Source organism: Nematostella vectensis, chromosome 14 (assembly GCF_932526225.1).
Source record: "Nematostella vectensis chromosome 14, jaNemVect1.1, whole genome shotgun sequence".
Lineage (NCBI taxonomy): Eukaryota > Metazoa > Cnidaria > Anthozoa > Actiniaria > Edwardsiidae > Nematostella > Nematostella vectensis.
In genome coordinates this window covers 5,264,357-5,281,875 of record NC_064047.1, presented here as the reverse complement: position 1 = coordinate 5,281,875, position 17,519 = coordinate 5,264,357, and the positions used below count along the sequence as shown (strand labels likewise).

Sequence of the window (17,519 nt, the reverse complement as noted above, 5' to 3'; positions counted from 1 at the left end):
TTCTGGGCTCAAGTCAGTAAGAGCTGCCGGAAATGGTTGATTGGCTCCGGTAGACATGAAATTTAGTAATTGCACGAAACAAACTTAACATAAATCTGCAGTATTCTTTCTTTTTTTACAAACAAAATACAAGTTCTCAAAAGACAGTAGCTTAAGACAACTTCAGTTTTCGTTTACCTTCTCACAATAGAACGACCTCAAATGGTCCTGTTTTCTGCGGAAAGATAGCTCATTTCAATACTTGACACAACAGGGCAAAAGTGTTATTCGATCTAATTAACTTTCTTTTCACTGGCGTTTACGAGAGAGGGGGAAAACGTCAGTTTCATGAAACAATCAATGGGAATTTTCTAGACAGGGCTTTTGAACGTTTATGTCAACACAACAAAAAAAGGCAAAATATGACGGTCCTGTCGCCTCGACCGGTGAGCGAGATGGGTCTTCTGTATGCTCTACTAACGGGTAAAAAGAATAGCTTGGGGTTGAGGAAATGAGGTCAGATTGAAGAGAAGAGCTTGAGATTTTTTCTTTTGTGCCTCTCTCGTGTATGTCAGTCCAGTAGACAGGAATATAAGAGCTTCTTGTTTAGTGTAAAAACTATTATTGCTTTCGCCATGGAAACTAGACACAAAGAACTCAAGAGTTGTACAGTGCTTCAAGAACAACAGCGGCTCTATCTAATAACCCCCAACTGCCATTTCTAGAAACATGCGTGTCGAATTGCTAGTTATTTGACGACGTTTGGATGGGGTTTTTCAAGTGGGCTGAAAGAGACTTGTCAATTGGTTTCCATGAGAAATTAAGTCCTCTTTTAATTCAAAGTAAAAAGAGATTGTTTTCTTGTGGCTTAGATTTGCAGTTGTTTTATGAAACCTGGAGTTTAACTAGTGAGCTGTAAGACTTGTATTAACGATTCATATTTTGAATAAAGTACTGTTTTAATCCAAAGCAAAAACAATACATTTTCAGCCGTGTAATAAAAACAGTTTTTTATGCTTTGTTTTGGTTAATTGTACGGTAGTTTAAAGTGTAAATTTGGCTTTCTTCTGAGAATGTATGCGATCTAAAAGAATTGAAATAATGATTGAAAGGGGAAAAATGCTCAGGTTTAACCGGCTCGTGTCAGAAAAATATGACACAATAAACCCGTTATCTCATTAGGTTTTGACCGGCCATCTTATGCAGTCTTATGTGCAAACTGTGGAGTAAATAGTCATATGTTTTGTGATAGGTAAGTGACGTCGCATCTTCCCTAGATTACCGGCAACTCCGCTACACAAACATTTTGCCAATTCACAGTCCTCGAATAATATCCATTTTGACTGCAAAAATCCATCTGTCATTATATTTGATACTAAAAATGAGCAATAGCAAATACAGAAATGAGTTATTTCTCACTTCAATTCCCTCAGGTGAGTTCGTTAATCCATAGTTAATATAAGTTATTACATGGGCTAGTACATCTTGTCTCGTTTCGTTATCTCGCTTTTCGCCGCTGGTAAATATGGTCCCTTTCTACCAATACAGCTTTTAGCGGTCGGATTATCTCAGCATTTTCCGGATCTTTATTTTACTAATCAATTAATCCCAAATACAACAGCGCGAGTCATTAATTTTATCGCTTTTGAATCACCTTTTCCATAAACTGTTAAAATGTTTTGTGGCGCCCGGGTGAGCGAAAACCCAATAAAAGTGGCAGTTGTGTGTACATTTGAATGGCTTCCAAGCAAGTGCGTTTTTCTTTGTACCATTAGCGTTTTTCTTTGTATCAGTGGCGGTAGGCCATAGACCGATAGCACCTTCCCCGGCTTTATATTTGATAAGAAACAATTCTCAGTAAAACAACGTTTATGAAGTATGAGTGAACTATTGCATGAATAAAAGTGCATGGAAAAGATACAGTATATAAGATACAAACTGGGGGAACGTAGCGCGATGGCCTCGCTTTGCTGTTATTCAGGTTTGGATCCCATTCTTTTGTACTATCTGAACTAGGCTGACTTTCTCCTTAAACTACCAGGCACTCATCAAATTCTAAGGACAAGAATAATCTAAGTACAAAGATATTCACATGATGACTACCATCTCTAAAGTGCCGTTGTCAGCTACACCTTTGTTATTGCTTTTGTTCAAAATTTTATACATTATTTACCAGCTTTGATGAAAAATATCGCAATAGATTTCCCAATTGATATTGATATTGATGCTTTCTCGAACTTGGTATTTAGGATGACAAAATGGCGACCAACAGCTACTAAAAAAAAAGAAAAAAAAAGAAAAGTGTTACTAAAAAAACACAGGGGAACGATAAACAAATTGCTTGGTCTCAACTCAACTACTTTTAAGGCGTTTGTGTCTTGGCAAGGAAACAGGACCTAGACCGAAATATTAGATGGGTCTGTATCAAAGACTCGTGTCTGTTGTATTCCCGACATTTAGTCTCGAGAGTAAACCAGATTGTATGTCTCGAGGATCATTTAATCCTTTTACTTGAGGGAAAGTTACACAAGCTACAATCGGATCAAAGTTTTAAAATCAAAATTTTGTACATTTAGTATGTCTCGCGACACGACATTTCTCAATTACAGTTATGTCGAGGGTCATTTACTCCTGATTACTTGATTACTTGAAGTTACACAAGCTACAGATTGGATGATACACGATCATTTTTTCTTATTATCTCGAGAAGATAATAAAAATTCAAACAGTTTTCTTTGCTAGAATAAAGGTAATGTTAGTAGGGAATTTAAAGATTAAAATGTTTTTTCGATAGAACCTTCACTTCAAGTCACCCCGCAACCTTAAAGATGCTTTTCTTACCTTAACCCGAATGTTACAAAAAGAGCACCCCACTCCAAAATAAAAACCCAAAACACACGTGATCATCTCACAAATCTTTCTAACTGCAGGCCCGTAGCCAGGGGGGGGGGGGGGGGGGGGTTTAGGGGGTTCGGAAGAACCACCCCACTCGACTGGAAGGTCCGCTCTAATAAGAACGAAATTTATTTTCTAATTAGCGGAATGGCTAGAATAATCCGATTTTGTTATGGTTTCTCGTAATTTGTACAGGCTCGTAACCAGGGCAAAGAACCCCCTGCTAGACAGGAAGGTCCGCTCTAAAAAAAGGAAAATTGAGTACCATTGCTAGGGCGAGCTTCCGACGCGAAAATGGTCCGCTAAATGGGTAAACGAAAGCCCCTGCTCAAAATCCTGGCTACGGGCCTGAACTGTGAAACATTATGTACATAGATGGATTGCATCATACGGTCTCACAAGGCTTTGCAACAAAATAACTTTTTGATTAGGATACCAATAAAGCTTCGCTAGAAAGCAGTAGAAAAAAGGAACAATGTTGAACACATATCCATGGTGGCTTTAACTTAACAAAGCAAGACAAAAACAACGCAAATAAAATGCGAAGTCACCCCCAGTTCGCTTAGTGCCACCTAATAAAGAAGATGAATCGGCCTCATAGTTAGTTTATCTAGTAATACTGTTAGCCGGACTTCTAAACTCGTATACTTTAAATCTTAACAATTTGTTCATCATTAAAACACACTTCATGAGTAAAGGTGTCTTTCAAATGATCAAAAGGCCGAGCTCGAACAACTCCAAATTATTCAACCATCCATAACCCTAAGGGGCGCATTACACGATGAATTTCAGCCCAAGAAGCTGCTTACCAATTATGTTTTTGATGTTTATGCGATTACATGGCGATTCGCGCTAGCCCGGGCTGAAAATCCTAGATAGGTTTGGCAGCCCGGGCTGGAAAACTCCCCCTCGGGCTAAAAAATGTAATCGAAAGAGAAATTTTACAAGTATTTGTGGGGATGACGGGCTGGACTTACAGACTCCCTAACCGGGCTGAAAACTCAGCCCGGGCTAAAAATGTCATGAAATGAGTCCCTAAGTAGATCTCATTTTTTGTAATAAATCTAGCTTGTGAGGCATTTATATCTTATTAGGCATTCTAGTGTGGATATCTTTTTTTCTTGGAATCTGATGTATGTTGAATCTATTCAAAGCTTGATGTGCAATGAGTTTAATCCATTAGTCACTCAGGTTTCTCCTTATCTAATTGACATCTATGGTGAAGTACCAGAATTCAATAATGAGCTTATATTGTACATTCTGTTACACGCGCATTTGCGACGCCAATTGAATCTATAAAAGGACGGAAAACACCGCAGACTATGACCCCAACATCAGAAGATCTGAAGAGATTGAAGAGACAACTGAGCAGAACTCAGAGTTAATCTTCCTACACCCCCTCTACCTGTGCTTAAACAAAAAGGCAAACAGTGCCTTATTATTTAGTACGCTTACAAGACTATAAAGACCTATAAATACGAGCTGACTCGCGTCTGCACACACTAACCTCTAAGGTTACCAGTACAAGTGTGCTCGAATATCAAAATTCACTAACGAGCGTGTATTTGGATGGCGTTCGGAATGACACACTTGTTAAAGAGCTTTCATTACCGCGTGAAAACCAATTATACTAAATTTTAATTATATTAATCCTTATCTACGCCCTCTTAACAAAGCCACAGCTAACTGAATAAACCACACATGCTTAATCTACAGCCAAACCAAAATAGGGTAATCCTGGTTTTAATTCCATCAGAAAAGGTGCGATAAATTGAGAGTATAATTCCTTTGTATTGCTCTTGTGTCATCGTTTAATCCCTTAATGAACTGTGTGTAGCCTCCTGTTTGCGATGCTGTCTCGCTTGCCCGGAACCAAGACCTCAACCCTTACAAATCTCAGTTTACAAACGCCACAAGTTCAAGACAGCCTCTTTATTACATGCCATTCAGACAGCGACACATGCAGCCCTGAAGTTTCGTCTGGGAGTCTTTACAAGTCAAACTATATGCCTAACCCTCGAACCAAGCTCAAATGTTGACACAACCCATGTTAGCTTTTTTTATAGTGATGGACGGCGAGACCTTATAAATTAATTAGACGCGCTTATTACAAATTACTGAGCAAACGAGACCATTTTGTTCGAGTTATAGTTATTACTGTGGATGGACCTGTGAGGTGTACTGATTGCGGGAAAAGGGCACTCCTTGCTCTGTTGCTTGGTCTTTGTGGGAAACAGACCTTCGCCACATGCATACCACATTGTTTCTCGAAACACAATACAAACACGTCAAGTCTTTCAACACTGCAAGCAGTTCAGAAAATCAGTCATGAAAAAATCTTCACGCTAGATCAGCTTCGACCCTTTCTAATACGAAAGCCTCGAGCAAACGGTGATAAGATAGGAATATTTCTCAGATTGCGAATATTTATTCTCTTTATAAACTTTGATAAGTTTTTTTTTAATACATGTTGATAAGGAAAAACTAGTTAGTCGCCTATGAAGTTTTACAACGACAAAAACACCCATAGATTTCGAGTGGCAGAGTGACCATTTGTACCTATTTCGCGCCCTGAACACTTCACCCTATCGCTGACCAATCATAACATTAAGGTCTCTATGGCAGCATGCGTGCCTAATAGTTCAGTAACACCAAGGATTTATTTTTAATATGGTCGCACCTAGAATACTCGAACATGGCTCGGATCCCGCGCTGACCCCAATCAACAGTTTCTCTCTGGAATAATTAAGTACAGCTCGAATATCCATTCAAAGGGTACACTATGAAAAAAATTACATAGAGTACACATGCTCGTAGCCTAAGTAATTGTACGTCTTGAAATACACGGGCTTGTATGCCGCTCTTTCCTGGGGGAAAGAAGGACTAAGGTTTGGTTTTCTTTAAGGCTATTTGACCACCTTATTTGCGAACGAATTTGTAACCCGTATCCGCCTAGAACTTTCTAGAGGGTGGTATATCAATGTTTGGTCTTGTTCTCGACTGGGAGTGACGTTTCAGGATAATGAATTTGCTCGAGTTGGAGGCAGGATCGAGAGAAAAGCAAACGTTGGGAACAAAAGGATAAACGTGGACTAGACTGCTTGAATTTCCTTAAGGTCACACAGGAACTGAGGCAGAAAAGGTGCGCGACACAGACGTTATTTGTTGGCTTTGTCTGACTTCAGGGCATGTGCCAAATATGGGAAGAAGTTCGCTGTAGTTAGTGCGCATGCGTATAAACAGGACCAAAAGGCGCCAAATGAAAAAAAGGAAAGGTTGCGATGAAACACAATTGAATCTATTTGACTTTTTAGACTTTTTAGGCATACTTCTGGTAACATGCTCTATTTCATCGATAAGCAAAAGTGGAGACACAGCTAATGCTAATATCCTTGATCTCGGTATTATATGAGAATTACATTACCGCGGTTTTCAATATTATGCGAGCTCTCGTCGAGGACAATTTCCAACAGCTAAACCGCTTTCTGGCTTCCGTCAATCAAACCATCGAAATACCATTTGGTGCTTTTTGAGTGATTGGAAACCATTTGAGTGCTGACCAATGAAAACATCTTAAGGATTTTAAATGACGATGCCAGAAAGCGATTTAGCAGTTGGAAATTTTCGGCGGGAGTTCGTAGAATATTTAAAACCGCAGCAACAGAATGATAAATATCGCAGTGTATTGAACCTAGATTCAGTGAGTTGTTATTACAGCTTTAAATTGTGACAGATATATTTTTGGTGTTTCGGGTTCGTGCAGACAGCCCCATAGTCTAAGAATTATTTCAAATGAATGAATTTTGAATGACATGGTTATACGTAACCAGAGCCGAAGCACACCACGTAAGATTGGGGGGGGGGGGGGGGAGGAGCACAATACAGAAACAGTAAGAAAATATTGAGGGGGGTCACAGCCACGCCCCTATTGGTCATTTTCTTATAATTTTTGAAAATTGGGGGGGGGGGGGCACATGCCCCTAGTGCCCAATCCCCTGCTACGGCCCTGGTAACTCAGAGTTCTACTAGAGAAAATGCAACAGTTCTTAGCCTGCTGACTGTATCCCTTATGACTAGAATTGAATTACCTAAGATCTGAACAAGAGCATTCGCTGGGCTACCGCGGGACCGACCATATCCGCAAGCTCTTGAATTTCATCAGTGTCATCGTTATCATCACCTTCATCATCCTCGTTTTGTTTGATAGCTCGGTAAATCTGGTTGGAAAAGGGGGACAACACTTTAAGGAATTTTAAACTTGTTTTACTTTTGGTCCTTTTTTCCCCCTTATTTTAGAGCTCTTCTCCCTCTCACTTTTCTCAGTAACTTAAAAATATGAACGGAGTCAGCGACCGGGCGAACAAATGGACAGACGAACAACAGACAGATTAACAAATGGACAGACGAACAATAGACAGATTAAGAAATGGACAGACGAGCAAATAAACAGATTAACAGATGGACAGACGATCAAACGGACAGATTAACAAATGGACAGACGAACAATAGACAGATTAACAAATGGACAGACGAACAAATGGAGAGATTTACAGTGGAGTAAATCTGTCCAAAACAGACGAGCAAATAAACAGATTAACAGATGGACAGACGATCAAACGGACAGATTAACAAATGGACGGACAAACAAATATATTGACAAATGGATAGACGAACACATGGATAGATTAACAAATGGACACACGAATGGAGGGACGGTCGGATTGACAGAAGGACTTACCAAATAAGGCATAGCTTGTCTCTCATATAAAATCAGCATTTTGTTTATATCTGTGCTGGGGAAATCTGTAAACAGTCACAAGACAGTCATGACATTACTAAAATGCACAAAAAATTCTAATCTTTATTTCATTGGGCTAAAGAGCTATTTTTGAGTGAAAAAGAAATCTACTGGAAAGGAAGGGGGAGAACAATGTTCAAAATTCTGCGAACTTCCATCAATTTAATAACTGATTAACCTCTTTCTCGCTTCCGTCAATAGGGGTAAGGTAAATTGGCTAGCCAATCATTAACTTTGAAACACGTCTCAAATGCGAACCCTCTTCTAACTAGACCATCCCCATCTTTCCTCCTACCCCCTAGCATCCCTCGCCTCCCAGTTTTATTTCTCCCTTTTCGCATTTGACTGGTACCTGGTCTTACCTACTGATGATAAACCTTGTACTAGAATACACGTAAGGTCGCTTAACATTTCAAAGAGCTCTACGAAATATCCCACCTCTCCATTTTGTCACTCTATATATTTGTTTTTGTCATCCCTATTCTTGCTATTCCACGCCATCGTATATGTTCCACATTTTCCTCCCCTTATCTCTCCACCTACAACCCCCACCCCCCCCCCCCCCCTTCCACCCACCCTAGGTGCCTCGGTACGAATACCCGCTTTCAACCAAAAACCAAACACTCAAACTAACGGAATGACATCTTTTAATTGGTCAAGGCCTTGCAGTGTGGCGTTACTGGGAAACATTTCATGAAAATGATTCAAAGGGAGAAGGCGAATAAGCTGTTTAAAACCGCCAATAAAAAAGTCCGCAAAATATTGAAAACCAGGAAAAACAGGAAACAATGAGCCGTAAGACAAGAGACATAAATACAGCTTGGATAGATTACCCGGCCCAGTCTGATCCAGTCGCGAGTATTTGTTGGCGTCGAGTTTAGGCCTGCACTGCTCAATGGGAACCCAGCGATACGTCTCTGGGCACACAAGGTATGAAGGGTAATAGTTTCCCTATAGATATAAAAAAATCAATAAAAGTCGGTTGAAATTAATGAGATTAAATTTTAAGCCTTTTCACAACTATTATCGACATTACTTTAAACTCTTTAAACACTTTGATCTTTATCGCTGTTAATTCTTACAATGCCGCCGTGGCCACCTTGAAAGTTTCATCAAATAAGCCAATAAGGATGCGAGAAACGTGCTTTCTGGTTTTCATGACCTCCACTAGCCAATCAGCGTGACAAGGGAATGCTTCAGTGCATATCAGAGCACGATAGTTATAAAGTTAGTTATAAAATCCAAGATGGCAAGATTTCGCGAAAAAAAAAAAAACCATTACCAAACGCCTGCATGCGGGCTTTATTAGACCAGTGAGAAATAGTTTGAAAAAACATGGCGCAAATGGAGTTGGTAAGAAACTAGAACGACTAGAAAATATCTTACTGATGTATGATATCTTACTGATGTCTGATTTTGAAATAACAGAAATTGTTTGAAAGCTTCTAACGAAATGTATATGCCAGCAACCATTATCGATGACCCTTTGAAATGAAAATTTACTGAAAAACCTTGTATTTTATATTTGGACTGTTTTTAACGTGTGCTAACTGAGCTGACAAACCTTGTAATTAATACAGGAATTTTTTTTATGTATGTAAAGTTTGGAAAAACTTGTATTACATATTGCGCTTTCAAATTATGTAAACTTATCTGACACACCTTGTATCTCATCTTGGGGCAGGAATGGATGTAGAATCCCATATAGTAGTATTGGACACTTGCAGACTCTTTGTGTAAGCACTGTACTAGGTAGACTTCCCTATTTAAAAACGGTATCGTCATCACCATCATCACTACTACCATCACCATCACCATCACCATCACCATCACCATCACCATCACCATCACCATCACCATTACCATCATCATCACCATCACCATCACCATCACCATTACCATCATCAACATCATCATCACTACAACTATCATCATCATCATCATCACTACTACCATAATCCTCATCATCACAGCCATCATTACTATTACCAGCCATTATCACCATCATCACTACTACCATCACCATCACCATCACCATCACCATCATCATCATCACCATCACCATCACCATCACCATCACCATCACCATCACCATCACCATCATCAACATCATCATCATCATCATCACCATCACCATCACCATCATCATCATCACTACAACTATTATCATCATCATCACTACTACCATAATCCTCATCATCACAGCCATCATTACTATTACCAGCCATTATCACCATCATCACTACTACCATCACCATCACCATCACCATCACCATCACCATCACCATCACCATCACCATCACCATCACCATCACCATCACCATCACCATTACCATCATCACCATCATCATCACTACAACTATCATCATCATCATCATCACTACTACCATAATCCTCATCATCACAGCCATCATTACTATTACCAGCCATTATCACCATCATCCTCCTTATCAACATCACCATCATGACCACTATCACCACTTATATATTTACCACGATTAGCATGTCTTCTAATATACTTATCATTATCAGAAAAACCTTTCTGATATCATTATCATTTACAATCAACCAACGGCATCAATCATTGACTTCAATCAATCATAGACACCAATCAATTTTGACATCAATCAATCACCTGAGAGCAGAGTAGACACCCAGGGAAAGATGGGAGTATGCTGGGTCATAAAACAGATAGACGGATGATATACAACTTGGCAAGATATCCAGCACCCCAACAGCAATTATACGACCTGCAAAAAGGCAAAAACAGATCATCCTTGGATGGTGAAAATTATGATACTGATGGTGATGATCGATGATATGGTGATGATAACTATGTTACTGATGATAATAATGATGATGAAGATGATGATAATGGTGATCATGATGATGATGATGATGATGATGATGATAATGATGTGATGATGATAATGGTGATGATGATGATGATGGTGATGATGATAATGGGGATGATGATTATGGTAATGGAAGAGGATGTACATCTGACTGGGAACAAGGACGGCATACCGTCAAGCCAGTACTGTTGGTGGAATGAGCCATATCCCATGTGGGGAGCACCTGCTTCTTTGGAGTGCTGTAAGACAATGTGGCCAAAAGGTTTTTATTAGAAAAAAACTTGCATTGGCTGTGCAGTGTATTTCAGTAGAAAGGACTTGAATGCAAAAGCGCATGAAGTTGCAGCGGCTGGTGGGAGGTGGGGTTGAGGGGGGTGGGTGGGTGGTAAATTTAGAAGAATGTAAGACAATGTCTGTCATTTAGAGACTTGTAGCCCCTTATCTCCAGCCCCCCTCGCCCATCTGCAAGGATTATGGTGTGGATATGTGGAGTCAGATATACACAATACTCACCACAAGGGGAGAACTGCAAAGAAATCTTCTGTACTGTAATAGGAAAATAAATAGAAAAGGATGAATAACTTACTTGTAAGAATAATAGAAAAGAAATAATTTAAATTGTGGAGCAGATCTGTGGTGCAACTTCTCACTAAAACTAGGCCTATATTGGTGTTAAGTCTTGCTTCGGTCCCAGGGGGGGTTACCGATATCAAACGGACAGGGGTCATTGTCGGAATTTTTTTAAAACAACACTAAAAGATCTTAAATAATTAGTGATATAAAAACACTGACAAGTCTTAATGCTCTTTCATGTGCTACAAGTTAGATGGGCAATGCCTATAATAGCACCCTAAAAGATACCGAGGTAATAAAAATCTGGGCATTCTCATTGTTACATCCCTAAAAGATACCCAAGGCTCCAAATTTACATCCTAAAAGATACGACGATGATCCCTGTCCGGTGGATATAGGGAGTACCCCCCTCCCCCGGGGCTCTGGTATCCCTGTCAAGTGTTAAGCCTCACTCTGATGTCTCTCACATCTGTTTGAGAGTCTCACTCATATGTCCCTGTCATCCGTTAAGTCTTACTCTGACGTACCTGGCATGTGTTAAGTCTCACTCTGATGTCTCTCACATCCGTTTGAAAGTCTCACTCATATGTCCCTGGCATGTGTTAAGTCTCACTCTGATGTACCTGGCATGTGTTTAGCCTCACTCTTATGTCTCTAAAATCTGTTTCATCTCTGATGTACCTGGTATGTGTTAAATCTCACTCTGATGTACCTGTAATGTGTTTAGACCCAGTCTGATGGAGAACACTTACAGAGAACACTTAAGCATAGCTACCTGCTTTTCTGTGCACTCATCAGGTTTATCTTTGTGAATCCCAGTCTGGTATTTCTTGTACACCTCGTATGACTCCTGGTGTGTACGGAAAAACTCGGGGTTGTTCATGTCAGATCGTACTAGCCTGACCTGCAAACAACATTATATTGAATTGATTTTTAGGTCTATGATGATCTACCTACGGCAGTGCTATGACCATCATAAACCTTGGTTCTCATTAGCACAAGGGCAACACAAATTTTCTGATTCTCACTGGAAGGCAAGTGTTTTTAAGCTTTTGTTTAGCTGATTCTTACTTGTGTTGCACTTGCATCCTAGTGAGAACCAATCTTTAGCAATACATTTAGTGAAAATTACAATCTGCAGTTAACAAGCATGCATATGTTGCAAATTATAGCACTAAGATCATGGCATAATCATAGGTTCACCTCCATCTTGTGAGCTGTGTTCACATCAGGCCGATGCTCCATCAGAAATTGTTCCAAACTTTTGGCTTCATTCTTAGGCCTTGGTATACTCTGCTAATGGTAAAGTGCTTTATTGCTCAAATATGTTGGTATGACTTGCAAAACAATGTTGTTTTGTTTTTGCTTTGAAATTTCACCTTTATGGAAAATATAACTTTCCCTGCATTGTTTGATATGTTAGCAAAAAATCTGATGTAATACATGGTATAATACCAGTGTCAGATGTGGTGGCACCTACACATTTAGCAGGGCTACCTTGCTTTGTTGCGCCTTTTAAAACAATGTAGCTGGTTGAAGTTAGTACATAAAATGTGGAAACAAATAAGGCACATAGCCAGGTTGTTTTGCGGGGTGGTTCGTTTTTTCATTTCAGCGGACCAAATTTCCAGTATACCCCTCTCCTTGCCTTATTACATTAGGCAATAAATCTTGTATTTAAAATGTTATTAATAGGGTGCTTTTAAACATTATAGTGATAATAATAAGAAAAGATAATTATTATAAAAAGATTTTTAAAGTCATTTTAAAGACATATTGATGTGCACAGTATATCTCCAGCCAAACGTTATATATTTTTGTTTGTTCTGAGCGGACCTTCAAGCCTGGTGAGGGGTTCGTAGCTTAGAATTTCATCCAGACTACATTGAAGACATAGATACAAATATTATTGAGATTTTCAAGATTTTATTTCATGGTGGAATTAACAGCTCATTTTAACTCCATATGTTAACTCAGTTAACACAAGAGACCACAAGGTGATTACACAAATGTGAGCTTGTGGTACCTGTGGATTGTTCATTTGAATAAGCTGTTAATAACATTTAGATATTAAATACTTCTGCTTACCTCCTCTACCCCATTTTTCTTCTTTTGTTGCCTTCTCTGTCTTCTAATATCTTTGGCTTTCCGGCAAGGTGGTTTACTTGGGTCTGGACCTTTCCCTGGTGTAACTAAAATAATCAAAGCATCAGACTTCTTGCTTTATACTTAAAAAAATGTTGTCAATGCATATGGCATCGAGATAATAAGTGAGTTCATGCAATTCCACAACCATACATTGATGGTTTTTAATGGATTTTCCTGCATTTGGTTGAAATATAATCAATGGCGCCTGCCCTTGATTCAGGGCTTCTGGAATTACGCACTTGTGCTGAAGCGCGTAATTTGGCTTTTTTCGCGTAATCCACACATTTCGCCGTAATCCAGCGTAATTTGGCTATATTTTGAAAGACAAAACATTTAATTGCACAGCTGATGTGTTCTTTTAGGGTTCTTACCTCTATTTCTCGTAAAAAAAGAGATATTCTTCGTAAAAGTGCGATATTTCGAATTTCGAAAACAAATAAAATGACTAGGCGTTCTTTGCTAAACCGCGAATGCCTAGGACTAATAATAAAATGCCTTTTTTAATTGGCTGGTGGCTAGGAGCCAATGAAAACTTGCCTAAGATATTTTCACGCAAAAAATTAACCTTTTCAAGTTATTTTGGTGCTTTCTTTCGGTACAAAATGTAGTTTGGGCGTAACAGTTGATATTCCTTGTAATTTTGCGCGTAATTCAGTAAATAATCGGGCAAAATTTTGATTTTAAAAGAAAAATGTATTTCAAAATCCTGCTTAATTTAGCGCGTAATGATTGATTTTCCGCATAATTTTCGGCGTAATTTAGCAAAGAATCCCGTGTAATTTTGATTTTTTTCCGCGTAATTTCAGAAGCCCAGTATGATTTACCATTTGCACTCATCATAGTTACATACAGTAATAAAAGTCAAGACCTTTCCTTGGTGAAAATAAAAAATCATGTAAAGCATCAAAATTGTTATTATACATGGTTAATGGAAATTTTGAGCAATGGTAGAGATTACACAATGCTTTTTCAAACCAAGAAATAAGAATGCATAACATTGTACATACCATTGCTACAAGTCTTTACTTGGTTGGTGGAACTAGCAGTACTGCTAGGTCCTTCATCTTTGCACTGTTTCCCAGTTGTGGCTGTATTCCGAGGTTCACTCGGCCTAACCTGATGCAGTTTGTCTGTATTTATCAATCCCCCCTGAAGCTTGTCGCTAAGGGATTCAACAGATGATTGACACCTGTCATTCTCAGCATCTTTACAATGCATGGCCGTGTCTTCTGAAGTGGAACATGATAATTTCCCTGCTGCTTTGTAAGAGAAAAAAATAATTAGATGGAATAAAAATGATAGCTACAAGTCAAGTTAACTCATAAATGAACATCAAATAAAGTATAATTATTGTTCTTTGGTACTAGTAATTTATATACACAAAAAGAGGTACCGTTAATGATCTAATAAAGGGCCTGGGCGTTTATTAAATTTTGATTATCCGAGGGGGGCATTCAATAGATAGGAGGCATTTATTAGAGTGGGGCAGTCTTTGCAAACTATAAAAATATAACAAACCCAAGTGCAGTGGGGTTCTAGTCTTAATTAAATTTGATTTATATTACTGAAATTCCTATGTTGTTTGTTTTTAAGCTAGGAGGGAGGGTAGGGGGGGGAGTTTATTACAAACTTGTAAGTTTAGGGGGAGGCAATTATTAGATAGGAAGTGTTCTTTAGATAGGGGGCGTTTTTTAGATCATTTACGGCATGTACCATTTATATGTATATTTAGTAAAATCACACCAGCAAACAGGGGATGGTTCTTCCCCCTTCTACCCCCAATATCATCATCATCATTCTACGGCCACATCATGGCCTCAATGGAGAGGGCTTGCAGTACAGTTTGCTATACTTGGTGATCAGCCATGGCAGATGGTAGGTCCTGTTGTGGGATCCCTGTGTGCCTTAATATAGTGGCAGAAAAGTTCAGCTAGCGGGACCTGATGGGGCGTAGGCCAGGGTTCCACAGGATTAGATTGGAGAGCCTTTATCTCCACTAATATAAACTGCACTTTGTTACTGTTACTTGTTGGTGTTGACAACATAAACCAAGGTTAATACAACTAACCAAATACCTGCTTGAGGAACAGTAAGATACTTTGTCATTCTCTTTAGGACTTTCTTTTGTGACTTGGTTGCTCTAAAGTGAAGGGCTTCACACCTTTGATTAAAGCAATTAAAACAAGGTAATTTTCATATTCAAGGAATGTATTGCAACTGAAAATGTTGACAACTACAGCCTTTCTTTGGTATGATTAAAGGTTTATATAAAAGAAATAATCATTGTCATCAAGACCTGAGAAAACAAATGTCAAGGTTTTCTATATAACATAGAAATGTGTAATATATAATTGTCTAATAGGTAAACAACTACTAAAAAACTAAAGGCTAAAATTCATCAGAGCTATAGCAGGCTTAAAAATATTTGAGTGAGGGACAACAGTAATAGTATATATTTTATATAAACAAAATTTTAATATATAAATATAGTAGCAATTAAAGGAAAGTTCTTACATCTATATATTACAATAATTGTCTAGTAGTCTTATATTATTATAAATATATACATATATTATATAAACAAAATTTGGGTCAGAACCAATTCATCTCCTTGGATATTTGGTGCTACGCTGATGTAATGCATCAGTAAACTTTAAATTTCATTCTGGGTTTCAATCAAATTTGTTAGAAGGACAGTAGTAGCACATTATAAGGCAACAGGAGGAAGGGGGGATGTCAACAGCTACTCATTAAAATCACATTATAAGTATTCAACAAAGAACATACTGTATTGAAGTAAATTGTGTACACCCAAATACAAGAAAATACAAGCCTCTGAAAAGCTTTATAACTAGATATCTTAATCCATATGTTGTGGTTTGAAATGCTTCTTGGTTTGAAATTGTTAAAACCAGTTTAAAAAAAATTCAAACCATGCCACATTTGTTGTGGTTTGAAATGCTTCTTGGTTTGAATTTTTTTTTCAAACTGGTTTTAACAATTTCAAACCAAGAAGCATTTCAAACCACAACAAATGTGGCATGGTTTGAATTTTTTTTTCAAACTGGTTTTAACAATTTCAAACCAAGAAGCTTTTCAAACCACAACAAATGTGGCATGGTTTGAATTTTTTTCAAACTGGTTTTAACAATTTCAAACCAAGAAGCATTTCAAACCACAACAAATGTGGCATGGTTTGAATTTTTTTCAAACTGGTTTTAACAATTTCAAACCAAGAAGCATTTCAAACCACAACAAATGTGGCATGGTTTGAATTTTTTTCAAACTGGTTTTAACAATTTCAAACCAAGAAGCATTTCAAACCACAACACATACATATCGCCATTACCTTATTGGATAGCAAGGGCAGCACATCTTGTTTAAGTCTGGCTTGTAACAATACTTGCCACTCCTAGAAATACAGAAAGGATAATTTGGCATATCCATAAAATAACAACCCTATTACGTTGGCTATGTCTGGGAATGGTAAATGGTCTGAAAAATAAACATGTACCTGGAAAGCAGAGTCATGACATTCTTGTCATACTGTACATGACTACATGGCTGAAACATGTAACATAGTCAAAACATCCATACCCAGCCACATCACAGAGAAAGGTACCATAAGCAAGACATACCACAACCAGCCACACCCCTGTAATAGGTACCATAACCAAGACATATCATACACAGCCACACGACAGAGATAGGTACCATAACCAGGACATATCATACACAGCCACATCACAGAGATAGGTACCATAACCAAGACATATCATATGCAGCCACACCCATAAGATAGGTACCATAACCAGGACATATCATACCAAGCCACATCACAGAGATAGGTACCATAACCAAGACATATCATAACCAGCCACACCCCTGAGATAGGTACCATAACCAAGACATAACATTACCCAGCCACACCCCAGAGATAGGTGCCATAACCAAGACATATCATACTCAGCCACACCACAGAGATAGGTACCATAACCAGGACATATCATATTCAGCCACACGACAGAGATAGATACCATAACCAAGACATATCATACTCAGCCACACCCCTGAGATAGGTACCATAACCAAGACATATCATACTCAGCCACACCACAGAGATAGGTACCATAACCAGGACATATCATACCCAGCCACACCCCTGAGATAGGTACCATAACCAGGACATATCATACACAGCCACATCACAGAGATAGATACCATAACCAAGACATATCATACTCAGCCACACCCCTGAGATAGGTACCATA

General features: G+C 38.6%; 1 protein-coding gene across 9 annotated transcripts in view; it reads right to left on the bottom strand.

Moving 5' to 3' along the window:
• LOC5504743 (arginyl-tRNA--protein transferase 1) overlaps positions 1–17,519 on the bottom strand; it is a 39,134-nt gene that overhangs the window by 19,218 nt on the left and 2,397 nt on the right. For 3 of the 9 annotated variants that reach the window (XM_048721553.1, XM_048721552.1, XM_048721555.1), the window contains exons 3-15: positions 16,598–16,660; positions 15,324–15,409; positions 14,256–14,507; positions 13,189–13,292; positions 12,304–12,396; positions 11,876–12,004; positions 11,041–11,073; positions 10,700–10,766; positions 10,308–10,422; positions 9,335–9,434; positions 8,506–8,623; positions 7,613–7,677; positions 6,963–7,091 (exon numbers count right to left, since the gene is read on the bottom strand). In XM_048721553.1, coding sequence (XP_048577510.1) covers positions 6,963–7,091; positions 7,613–7,677; positions 8,506–8,623; positions 9,335–9,434; positions 10,308–10,422; positions 10,700–10,766; positions 11,041–11,073; positions 11,876–12,004; positions 12,304–12,396; positions 13,189–13,292; positions 14,256–14,507; positions 15,324–15,409; positions 16,598–16,660 — 1,354 coding nt within the window. Of the gene's footprint in view, positions 1–118; positions 2,255–6,962; positions 7,092–7,612; positions 7,678–8,505; positions 8,624–9,334; positions 9,435–10,307; positions 10,423–10,699; positions 10,767–11,040; positions 11,074–11,875; positions 12,005–12,303; positions 12,397–13,188; positions 13,293–14,255; positions 14,508–15,323; positions 15,410–16,597; positions 16,661–17,519 lie in introns of those variants that run through there. The other 6 variants (XR_007306461.1, XR_007306462.1, XM_048721551.1 and 3 more) reach the window with 6 other exon arrangements.